General features: G+C 32.1%; 2 protein-coding genes across 12 annotated transcripts in view; one reads left to right on the forward strand and one right to left on the reverse strand.

Moving 5' to 3' along the window:
• Positions 1 to 13,162, reverse strand: part of LOC127703103 (leucine-rich repeat and coiled-coil domain-containing protein 1-like) — a 127,992-nt gene that overhangs the window by 79,249 nt on the left and 35,581 nt on the right. The gene's annotated exons all lie outside the window — the stretch shown is intronic.
• Positions 2,860 to 4,099, forward strand: LOC127703105 (FMRFamide receptor-like). The gene has a single exon (XM_052207546.1). It carries the CDS (start codon positions 2,891 to 2,893, stop codon positions 3,995 to 3,997), a length of 1,107 nt encoding a protein of 368 aa, XP_052063506.1. The 5' UTR covers positions 2,860 to 2,890; the 3' UTR covers positions 3,998 to 4,099.

Consider the following 13,162-nt stretch of genomic DNA (forward strand, 5'->3'; position numbering starts at 1 on the left):
ATATATTTATTTACAACTACAATGTATCACATGAGGTAGATCTAGAGGAAATGTCTTGGCTATCTTGTGCTTGCCTAGAGTGCAGGAGATTATGGGTTTGATCCTGACAGATGGGTCAAACCAAAGACTTGAAAATTGGTACATGTATTTGCTGCTTATCTGCTAACCATCAAGCAAAAAGAAGTATTGGAGCATGAGCAAAGACTGGCTGACATGTCTTCTTGTGGGAAGTTCATGTCCTCTAAGTACATAGTGGGGAGATAATCAAACTCAGAATTCTACTGCTATCAACCACTCTCATACTATTTTTGTGAAGTATCAACAAAATTAGAATGGGTTTCTCTTGGATATCCATGTCTTATTTTTCTAGAGATGCTTGAAGAAAATAATAAATATAATTATTTCTCTAATTAGATTTTGTTTTAATTTTTCATTCACCAATGTGTTTTTTAGCTGAATAAATAATATAAATAATTAATTTTAAAACTCAATATACCCTAAAAAATAAGTATGGCAAACTACAGTTTTTAATTTATAAGGAGTATTATCCATAAATTGGAATCCCTTTCAGGAATCTAGCATCTAATTATAAAATGCCTTTACATAATGTGACACATATCATTTAACTGATCCTGTCACATAACTTGGAACTGCATTATACAGAAATACAGAGATTACCCCATTTATGGGTCATTCCCCCTCCTTACAGTACATATATGATACAAACTGATAATCTAACTATTTAATGAAGTTTTATCCTATTGTCTGGGGACCCTATGTACTATAATGACATTTCATTCTTTTTAGGACACTTGGGTATTCTTAAAGGTTTTGAAATGTTTAATGTACATGCAGGTTGCACAAAAATATCTTGACTTGCTATTCAATATTAAATTATACTTTAATAAGGTTATAATGTTGGATTGCAAGTAGATCAGAATGTGGTCTCTCATCGCTTCTATTTGAAAATGTGTTGTACCACTGTCACATGTTACATTTATAACACTGTTTTAAAGTGATTTAAATAGAGAATATCATATGGCTTTTTCAATATCACATCCGTATCAACCCAAGACACCAATATAATCCCAAGAGCTCTGCTCGAGGGATTATATTGGTTGAGGGTTGATACGGTGTGTGATATTGAAAAAGCCATATCATATACACTTTATTATATACATATACCTCACGTAGATGTGTTTAATGTGACATGACGTCATGCAGATTTTTTTTGACGTCATACAGATAAGGGGGGTTGAAATGACGTCATACAGATTATAGGTTTGACATGACGTCATACAGATTAGGGGTTTGATAAAGCCTTTGCAACAGTGACTGCAATCGATGACGTGACGTCATATAGATTAAAGGTGTGATAAAGCCTTTGCAACCGTGCTGATATCGATATCATCACGGGTGGCTGATACAGCACGCTTGCCAATGATTGTATTACACATACAATTTATCTGTATTTACTACTAAGTATATAATAAAACCTAGTGTGGCATCATAAAACAGCTGTATTTGCTAAAATTATTTAATAAAAAATACAAACTTTCTGCTCATTAATTCCCAAATGGAGTTTTGAAATTAATATAAGAATAATTAGGAGTGAAATTTGTAACAGGAAAAATATGTAATAGAAGAGGATTTTAATTCATAAGATGAGAAGTGGTTGATGAGTGGAATTTGTAGTTGGAGATGAGAGGAATTTGTAACATGCGTAATGGGAGAAGTGTTGAATATCTAATAAATGAAATTTGTTTTCAAGCATTCGCTGAACCATGAAAATATGACCATGTGAAGGACAAATGACATATGATTGATGGAAACTTTGTAACATAAGGTATCTGCATACAAGATATGAAGCATCCAGGTCTTCTACCTTCTGAAATATAAAGCTTTACACAAATAGTTTACGCCGCCGCCAGATAGTAATACCTATGTCTCGCATACTGCGACTTTCGTTGCAAAAACTATATTTTTTAAGATGAGAAGTGGATGAAGAGTGGAATTTGTAGTGGAAGATGAGGGGAATTTGTAGTGGTTGATATGTGGAATTTGTAGTATGAGGAATGAAAAAGAGTGAATTCCACATACGAAGAGTTGAAATAGTTGTCTTAGGAGTAGAATTTATCACATGAAGAGCCGATAAGTGGATTTTATAGCAGGATGAGTTGAAAAAAAGTAGAACTAGTTCTTCGAGTAAACCATAGAAAAGTGAAATTTGTAACAAGAATACTGGATATGGAAAGGAAAATAATCATTTCTGATCTATATTTTGCTGAAGTAAATCTCATTACTCATTCAATGAAACAAAGTAAAAATTCCTCACCATCCTTTATACTTGAAACAAATGCTGCTTATAGCATGAACTTTAATTTAAAAAAAAGATTAAGCAACACAAATAAATTTTTCATCAACTTTTATTGTTTATTGAAACCTTTAATGAACTGGACATACCAATTTCAATTAATTCTAAAAGCAGGAAAAAGTATCAATGATTACTTACAATAATAGCATGCTGATTGGGAATAAATAAAACATTTCAGAAACTACTGTGTATGTACATACTTTAAATTGTTTATATTTATATATATATATATAATATAGGGAGATGTGAGGTATATGTCAATGTGACAGCAACAAAAAAACACAATTAACATATAGAGGCAAAATCTCTCAGTTGAAAGAGCTAAACCAAAAACATCAATTTGTTCATTACTTTTTTCTACTTGAATCGTTCTAATAATTTTTGATTTTGCATCTATTCTCATATCTAAATATAAATATATTTCCATTTTCAAAAGGTACAGAAGCAAAGAATAAAAAAATATGAAATTATTGGTAATGCTAATATACAATTGTTTATCTTTTCAGAATTGACAGTATGGAGCAGAACTTTACAAATCTGACTAGTGACCCAGTAGGCATATGTGATACTTCAGAATCAAAAACATTTCAATTCTATGCATGGGGAATCGTGGCTAATATTATCTCTGCTTATGGAATTATTGGTAACATCCTGTCCGTTATAGTGCTACGTCACAGGATCATGCAGAACTCGACATCTTATTATCTTATCTCGCTTGCTATTTATGATACAATTGTACTGTTGTCAATGTCCCTATTTTTAGCTATTCCTACGATTTATTTAGCGAAGGGAGATTTAGAGGATTACTACTATGCTTATATGTACATGCATCCATTTTGTTATCCTGTTGCACTTTTTGCTCAAACTGGAACAATTTACACCACAATGGCATTTACAATAGAAAGATACATTGCCGTCTGCAGACCTTTAGAAGCAGCAAATACATGTACACTTTCCCGAACAAAAAGAGTGATATGTCTGATATTTGTTTCATCATTGGTCTACAATTTACCGAGATTCTTAGAATATGAAACTGTACAGTACATTGACCCCAGTAGTAATACCACACTTCCAAACATTCAGCTTACACAAATTGGGACCAATGAAATTTTCCGCCAAGTTTATTTCATTTATCTAAATCTTTTTACAATGTTTCTGCTTCCGTTTTCATTTCTTGCAGTATTAAACATCCAATTAATTCGTGCAGTCAAAGTAGCCAGAAATGCAAGGATTAAGATGAGTACGTCTGCTTCTAAGGAAGCGAATTTGACGGTAATGCTAATTGCGGTTATCATAGTCTTCTTGGTCTGTCAATTACCATCAATAGCCGACAATATCCTCTGGACTATATTTGAAAAAGGACAATTGCACTGCTCAATACATTACATAAGATTTACAACCATGAGTAATCTTATGGTGGTGGTTAATTCGGCTATAAACTTCATCCTTTACTGTTTATTCGGTAAACGATTCCGTAAAGTATTCATTAAAATCTTCTGCAAATGGAAGAAGACAGAGCCACAATTCAAATACATTATGTATGATAGTGTGGTTATAAACACTGGCAGTCGAAGGGTACTGAACCCTACAAAGTTTTATGACACCGATAGTACATTTGTATAAAAGGAAAAAAACAACTTTATGATGTAAATTACCGTTAAATGAATATGACAAGTAATTGACTGGACAGGAAATAAGAGAAAATTGAACACTTAACAATTATATGAACTTGTAACAAATAAAAAACATCATCGTGTATCTTTACGCTTGCAATTAAAGAGTAGATAACTGCAGTGAAATACGCTATATAGATACCAATGTCGTTAATTTATTGTTTAATTATAATAAAAATTTAAAACCAGAGTTTATTATTGATGTTATATGTGCAAAATGTTTATTTTATTTTTGTCATTTGGACTGAAACCACATAAAATGTATCAATTGAAAATAAATGGATAACAAAACAAAACAATTTAGTAGTCTCTATAAGGTAGATCAATGTCATCTATTTCCTATCTTAATAATCTTAAGAAATGATGATGAATTTGAAATCATTTTGTACAATTTGTTCTGTTAAGTGCCGTCTAGTCAATTAATTTGTCCAGGTTAATCATGGGTTTCTGATGTTCCAACTAGAGTATAACAGGATATATATGGCCACCATAATTCCACAAAAATTATCTACGGTCATCATACTACAGCTGTATTGGATTTCTTTTTTAGTAACTTCCTCTACAGATAATCCTTCACTTGTCATACCACAGCAGCATTCAGTCAACTCAATATCTAAACAGAGCACCTGAGATCAACAACAACCCAACCCTTCCTGTCATGTCTTCAGATCTTACACACTATTATAAACAAATATAAACTGAGCAAAAAGAAAGATTCAATTTTAATCTGATTAACTATCAATACATTATACCTTAACACTTAATTCTTTAAGGAATAAAAAACACTATAATATATTGACCACTGACATAATTTCTTACTTAGGACATGAGATAGGGTTAAAGGTTGGGTGCCCGCTAACATGTTTAACCTTGCCACATCCTGAATGTGCCTGTCCCAAGTCAGGAGCCTGTAATTCAGTTTTTGTCGTTTTTTGCTATATATAATATTTGTATTTCAATCATTGTTTTTGCATAAATCAGGCCGTTAGTTTTCTCTTTTGAATTGTTTTACATTTATCATTTCGGTGCCTTTTATAGGTGACTATGCGGTATGGGTTTTGCTCATTGTTGAAGGTCATACAGTGACCTATAGTTGTTAACTTCTATGTCATTTGGTCTCTTGTGGAGAGTTGTGTCATTGGCAATGATACCACATCTTCTTATTTTCATATTAAACTAGTTTTTCAAGAATTCAACCCTTTCCCTTTATTACCCCAATCTGCTAAATAGCAAAATTCTTGATTCCAGACTATTATAAGCTTTCATTGACAGGACAGTCATAATGTAATCTACTTTCAGTGTGTGATTAGTCAACAGAAATCTTCAAATCTATTGGTTTAAACATATTGTATTTTAAACAAAATGGATTACACACAATTAAGAAATATCTTCTCTAAATGCCTGTATAATACCATTTCAAATTCATTTAGTAATTACCAGTTTAAAACTAGTCTACTGTCCGTCTATTCTTGAACCCTGATTGACATTTTTTTAACGTTTATCTGTAGAAAGCTAAGACTTGTTAATGTTTACTTCCTGATGTTGTTACTTGAGAGTTAGTCTTGGTGTACTTTGTAATAGGAAAAAATAATACTGCCTTCAGTTTGAAATACACACATGACATATAATTCTGAAATGACCCTTGTTTGGAGAACAAATAAAAAAAAACATTTTAGATCATAAAACCTAAAAAAATAAAATCATAACATGATTGGCAGTAATGTTGCTTACTATATAAATGTGATTGGCTGTAATTTCAATTGCTATATTTTACAGTAGACAGAGCTTAAGGATAAAAGTTTTTGGAATGGTTTCCCTAAGTAAAACTGTTAACATATACAGTCAAACCTGCTATAAAGGTCATCTCTATATATAAAGAGAACAAGAGTACACACGCTGAAATGTCTTGCCTGTTTTACTTATCATTGAATTTATGTTGAAAGTTGACCTGTTGCTTATAGTATCTGATAAACTGACAAAATTACGAAAACATACCATTGACCAATGAACCATGAAAATGAGGTCAAGGTCAGATGATACTGGCTAAACCGACATGTACACCTTACAATCATTCCATACACCAAATAAAGTTGACCTATTGCTTATACTGGTAGTACATGAAAAACAGACCAAAACACAAAAACTTAACATTGACAAATGAACCATGAAAATGGGGTCTAGGGCAGATGAAACCTGCCAGACTGACATGTACACCTTACAATCATTTCATACACCAAATATAGTTGACCTACTGCTTATAGTATCTGAGAAACAGACCTAACTCATATAACTTTAACCTTGATCACTGATCCATGAGATGAGGTCAAGGTCAGGTGAACCCTGCCTGACAGACATGTAGACGTTGCAAGGAACCCATATAACAAATACAGTTATCCTATTACTCATAATATGTGAGAAATTCACATGACAAAAAATCTCAAATCTTTTTTCAAGCAGTTGCTGAACCATGAAAATGAGGTCAAGGACAACGGACATATGACAGATGGAAACTTCATAACATAAGGTATATTGCATACAAGGTATGAAGCATCCCGTTCTTCTACCTTCTGAAAGATAAAGCTTTATACAAATAGTTTACATCACCACCACCAGTAAGAAAAAACTATGTCTCCCATACTGAGAAATATGTCGCAGGCTGTCTTGTCTTCTCAGGTCACTCTCTTCTTGTCCCACTGTAGTAATACCTTAAAAGTCACCTCTCTTATGAGGTCAGTTTTCTTTGCTCTTGAGGGTGATCTTTATACACAGGTTTCACTGTATAAATGTTTATAGTGCAGACAACAGAAACAAATGTGATGACAATATAAAACACATTCAACATTTGAACCAAGGTAAAAAGAAAACTGTGGGCTAAGGCTTACTTATGATAGTCCCCTCTTTAAGAATCGGTAAACAGGAAGTTGATGAGAGATGAATCTAAAAATGCACCACATGAAGCCTGATATACAATTTTATGAAGCTCTAATTAGTAGTTCCCAAGAAAACTATATATTAAAAATTTTTAGTTCCAGATAAAAAACGTGACAGAACTTCATGGGACAGACAGAGGAAAAAAGTGTACTACCCTCTCCTCCTTCAGAATGGCAGTTTAACTATCATCTTGATTACGTAAACAACTATTATAGAAAGTGAATTTTCTTGTAAAAGGAATGAAAAAGGAGATTTTTGTTGAATTACATTGAAACTACAACCCAAAGAAACAAACAAGAGTGCACACGCTGAAATGTCTCGCCTGCTTTACTGAGTATTGATTTTATGTTGATAGTCCTAAATATAGTTTAACTACAAGTATCGCATAAATTCACATGTTTAAAGAAAATGAGGTCAAGGTTAGATAAACCAAATCAGAAATACCTGTACACCTTACAATCATTCTATACACCAAATATAGTTCGACCTATTGCTTATGATAACAAGAAACAGACCAAACCATGAAAACTTTACAGTGACCAATGAACCATGAAGATGAGGTCAAGGTAAGATGAAACTTGCCTGCAGACATGTACACCTTACAATCATTCCATGCTTTAAATATAGTTGACCTATTGAATATAGTATCTAAGAAACAAACTTAACCAGGAAAAGTTAACACTTAGCAATGAACCGTAACAATGAGGTCAAGGTCAAATAAAACCTGCCACACTGACATGTACATCATAAAATATTTCCATACACCAAATGTAGTTGACCTATTGCATACAGTATTAGAAAAACAGACCAAAACACAAAACTTAACTTAAACCACTGAACCATGAAAATGAGGTCAAGGTCAGATGACACCTGCCAGTTGGACATGTACACCTTACAATCATTCCATACACCAAATATAGAAGACCTATTGCTTATGGTACCTGAGATATGAAAACTTAACATTGTTCACTGATTCATGAAATGAGGTCGAGGTCATGTTAAAACTGTCTGACAGGCATGAGGACCTTGTAAGGTACGCACAAACCTAATATAGTTATGTTATTACTCATAATAAGAGAGAAATTAAGATTAACTTTTTTTCCAAGTTATCACTGAGCCATTAAAATGAGGTTAAGGACAATGGACATATGACAGACAGAAACTTCTAGCATAAGGCATCTATATACAAAGTATGAAGCATTCAGGTCTTCTACCTTTTGAATATTAAACTTTTAAGAAGTTAGTTAACTCTACTATCGCTGCTGCCAGATTGCTATGTCTAGCTTTCTGCGACAGAAGTCAAAGGCTTGACTATAATGAAGACATCTAGATAGTGTTGAACAATGAACAATTGTTTATATAAAATGTCAAGCTCTAAATGGTCCCAAGTCTAGATCAATTGTGAATAAATATAACAGAGACCAATAAAGATTCGTCATTGACATCAAATTCACAAAATGACCACAAAAAAACACCAAAAAAATTAAGATTATGAAAAAGTCATATTTCAATAAAAACATTTTCTTAAGAAATTCTTTCATGCGTAAAAATTAAAAAAAGGAACATATTTTACATTATTGTAGTAACTGAACCATTTTTATTAAAAAAAATCTAATTTTAAATCAGAAGCCAACAGAACATAATTATGTCTTCCCTCACTTCATTAAATTCCTGTCACAACTCTAATACCATGATCACAGCTGCCTTACAAGACTTAGACAAATTAATTCTACAAATATCAATTCTATTTCACACGTAATTATATTATTCATTATCAAAGGATGGTGTTTTTCTTCGTCTCAACAAGCATTAAATCAGGCCATTACTCAATTATACATTAGCTGAACAGTTTTCATGTTCTAAAGGTTAAACAAAAGAGAGAAATAAATTTTTATTGATATTTAGCACCAAATCAGTGTAAAACAGTCAAAATAGTAGGACACAGTCAGACAAGAATACAAACAATGCTGAATCAGTGAAAAACAGTCAAAAAGTAGGATCTCCTACAATAATGCAAACAATACTAGGTATATTGTAAGGAGACTGTTTTTATAAGGAGAAAAAAAACTAATATTGAACTGAAATTTCAATAATTAATCTCACATTTTTGTCCAATGTACAAAAGTTCAAAATATAATCCTTTCAGGGAGCATCATTAAAGCTTGCTCTTCAGAAGGTATATATGTTCCTTAACAGAGAGCATTACTGAAGCTTGCTCTCAAGTTTCCTAACTATAAATAAAATTCAAATGTAAATACGAAATATAAAGTAAACATCCATGAAGCAGCAACCTAACCACTAGTTTAGGAGAGATTTTTGGCAACAATTTTTTTATATTGCAAACAGAAATTAAAAATTATATAGGAAACGGACTAACTATTAGACTATAAAAGCTTTATAGCTATATATAGATAGGTTAAAGTGGTAAACTATATATTTTATGAGAAGTTCAGACTTCAACATATTTCTACTTCGAAAAAAACGACACTCCTCATTTTTTTGGCTTTTACTTTCTGAAGTTATACTGTCCACTTTTCAGTCTACTCCTACACCACTGCTAGCAATGACCAAACCTCTCTTTAAAGTTAAATCTAAAACTGATGCTTGATAATAAAACTTCAAATGCATCATTAAAGATAGAAGTATAGAAAGTTTACTGTTCTGGAAATAACAATTTATATTCTAAAGAAAATATTAAAAAACGATTAAAATCAAATCACTGAACTTGATGAGTAAAGAAATTTAAATACTTTGCAAACAGATATTTATTTTTTAAAAAAAAACATTAAGACACCATTAAAATCTGGTCACTGACCTCAACAAATTTGTGCTAATCGTTCAGATGTTGAGGATGATGAATTCCATTTGACTGATAGAACTAATTCATGTCATATTCAGACAAATCTAACCAATTCAGGCTAAAATTGGCAATTATAAATTTAAGCTTAAAAAAACCAATTCTAAATTTAAATTGAAGAAAAAACAAAAACGTTCCAAGTCAATTTCACAGCCAACTCATAGAGTCACAAGTGTATTGATAAATCTCTCTTAAATGTTTTCTTTAATTTTCTAAACTTTTTGCTATTTAGCATCATGTTTAGAGCTAGATATATTGTATAGAAACTTAAGTATTGTTGATCCCCATATGTTGACCTCTTCATGTCTATCTTCTTATTCATTTTTTTATTACTGGATTGCTGTCAAATAACAACATGTATCCCAATATTTCTTTTTATTCATATTCACTGATAATAAACCATACAGCTTCAAATTTTTTTTCTTCAGAAATGTGCGTAAAGAAAAAGAAATTGACCTCGTTTTTTTATAATTGAATAAACTTAGAAATAGGGTTTGTTCATTGTTGATATAAATTCAAACTACAACACAATACAGAAAAGATAACTTTGTGCAAGTCTTTTTTATATAAAACCTGTAAAAAGTAGTTACCAACAAATATATATAAAATAGGTTTTTTTTTGTATGATACATGCATATTGGAGACTCTGTCTTTCCTTTACTGTAGCATAGCAGAATAAGGGAAACATTAGACATTTACATTGTTAACAAAGGTTTGACAGCAAAACTTTTTACGTTACAACTGTATTTGGAGTTTTTATTGAATAATTAACACATAGGATATAAGAGCATTAAACGCTCATCTCTCATTGGTCATCTTGCATGACCATTAATGGCAGAGAAATATAACTTAACAAAGTAGTCAGTCTTGGAGATCTGCTTTAAAAAGCAAATAAGACATAACATCCATTTGTGCCATAAGACGACAGACTTTGTTGTATCTGGAATGTGTAGTTACCACTCAATTAATGATTTTCTTTAGCCCTCAACTTTCAACTTTTCATTTTCCATGACCTCATGATTAATGAGTTGAAACAATTTCTATTTCCCAAAACAGCAAATCATTTATTGATAAATTAAAAAATGTTACTTGAAATGGAGATAGTATCGTGATCATAATAATATAAGTTTAAATGAAATAAAAGTTTGTTTTTAACATAAAAATCTAAAAGTGAACTTAGACATTTGTCTCCCCTTTAAATCAAATATTTTGGGCAGCTATGGCTGAATGAGGAAAATAAGAATAGCATATATCCCTTGTTATGAAAACTAGTTATGTCCTATGTTAGTTACAACAGTGTTTTACAAATAATTTTGTAGTACAATGTATATTAATAGCATGTTGAATACCAATGGTTAATGCCTAGAGATGAAAGAACTCTATCTGGAAGAGGTAACTTGTTGAAAAAATATGAAAATTTGATCATAAGAACAAAATTCAAGGTCATATATTGATTGTAATTGTATGAAAGACATGTTCTTGTGAAGGAGACTTGCAAGCCAAATAATAACATAAATAAATAACTAAAGTTCTAGCCTGGACAAGCCTTTTTAACAGATAATTTAAAATGATTTGACCTTGATTCAAAGTTCAAGTTCATGTTTCATCCTGATGGTTAGCAGCATATTGTTTTATTGCAATACAACCACATGCAAAATATCATTTATCTATGTCAAAAGACACATATGACCCCACCTGCAACCTCATTGCAAAAAGTCTGTCAATCTTAACAAAAATAGCAAACTTGACCTGTAAATAATCTACATATTCTAATGTCTAATGAACTAAGAATCAGTTCCAGATCTGCATTCATTTAAAAAAAAGTATATAAATGGTATAAGGTACATTGTCCTATAGAGATCACTTAGTGACAGGGGCATATAAATGTTATAAGGTACAATGTCCTGTAGAGGTCACTTAGTGAGGGGGGCATATAAATGGTATAAGGTACATTGTCTTATAGAGATCACTTAGTGACGGGGGCATATAAATGGTATAAGATACATTGTCTTATAGAGGTCACTTAGTGACGGGGGCATATAAATGGTATAAGGTACATTGTCTTATAGAGATCACTTAGTGACAGGGCATATAAATGGTATAAGGTACATTGTCCTATAGAGATCACTTAGTGACAGGGGCATATAAATGGTATAAGGTACATTGTCTTATAGAGATCACTTGGTGACAGGGGCATATAAACGGTATAAGGTACATTGTCTTATAGAGATCACTTAATGACGAGGGCATATAAATAGTATAAGGTCTTTTGTCTTATAGAGATAACTTAGTGACGAGGGCATATAAATGGTATAAGGTACATTGTCTTATAGAGATCACTAAGTGACAGGGGCATATAAATGGTATAAGGTCTATTGTCTTATAGAGATCACTAAGTGACAGGGGCATATAAATGGTATAAGGTCTATTGTCTTATAGAGATTACTTAGTGACAGGGGCATATAAATGGTATAAGGTACATTGTCTTATAAAGATCACTTAGTGACAGGGGCATATAAATGGTATAAGGTACATTGTCTTATAGAGATCACTTAGTGACAGGGGCATATAAATGGTATAAGGTACATTGTCTTATAGAGATCACTTAGTGACAGGGCATATAAATGGTATAAGGTACATTGTCTTATAGAGATCACTAAGTGACAGGGGCATATAAATGGTATAAGGTCTATTGTCTTATAGAGATCACTTAGTGACGAGGGCATATAAATGGTATAAGGTCTATTGTCTTATAGAGATCACTTAGTGACGGGGGCATATAAATGGTATAAGGTACATTGTCTTATAGAGATCACTTAGTGACAGGGGCATATAAATGGTAAAAGGTACATTGTCCTATAGAGATCACTTTGTGACAGGGGAATATAAATGGTATAAGGTCTATTGTCTTATAGAGATCACTTAGTGACAGGGGCATATAAATGGTATAAGGTCTATTGTCTTATAGAGATCACTTAGTGACAGGGGCATATAAATGGTATAAGGTCTATTGTCTTATAGAGATCACTTAGTGACAGGGGCATATAAATGGTATAAGGTCTATTGTCTTATAGAGATCACTTAGTGACAGGGCATATAAATGGTATAAGGTACATTGTCTTATAGAGATCACTAAGTGACAGGGGCATATAAATGGTATAAGGTACAATGTCCTGTAGAGGTCACTTAGTGACGGGGGCATATAAATGGTATAAGGTACATTGTCCTATAGAGATCACTTAGTGAGGGGGGCATATAAATGGTATAAGGTACATTGTCTTATAGAGATCACTTAGTGAGGGGGACATATAAATGGTATAAGGTACA

Source organism: Mytilus californianus, unplaced genomic scaffold, assembly GCF_021869535.1.
Source record: "Mytilus californianus isolate M0D057914Y unplaced genomic scaffold, xbMytCali1.0.p SCAF_5, whole genome shotgun sequence".
NCBI classification, from domain to species: Eukaryota; Metazoa; Mollusca; class Bivalvia; order Mytilida; family Mytilidae; genus Mytilus; species Mytilus californianus.

Excerpts from the sequence above, each read along its gene's own strand:
- LOC127703105 (XM_052207546.1), top strand. The coding sequence starts at position 2,891 with ATGGAGCAGAACTTTACAAATCTGACTAGTGACCCAGTAGGCATATGT.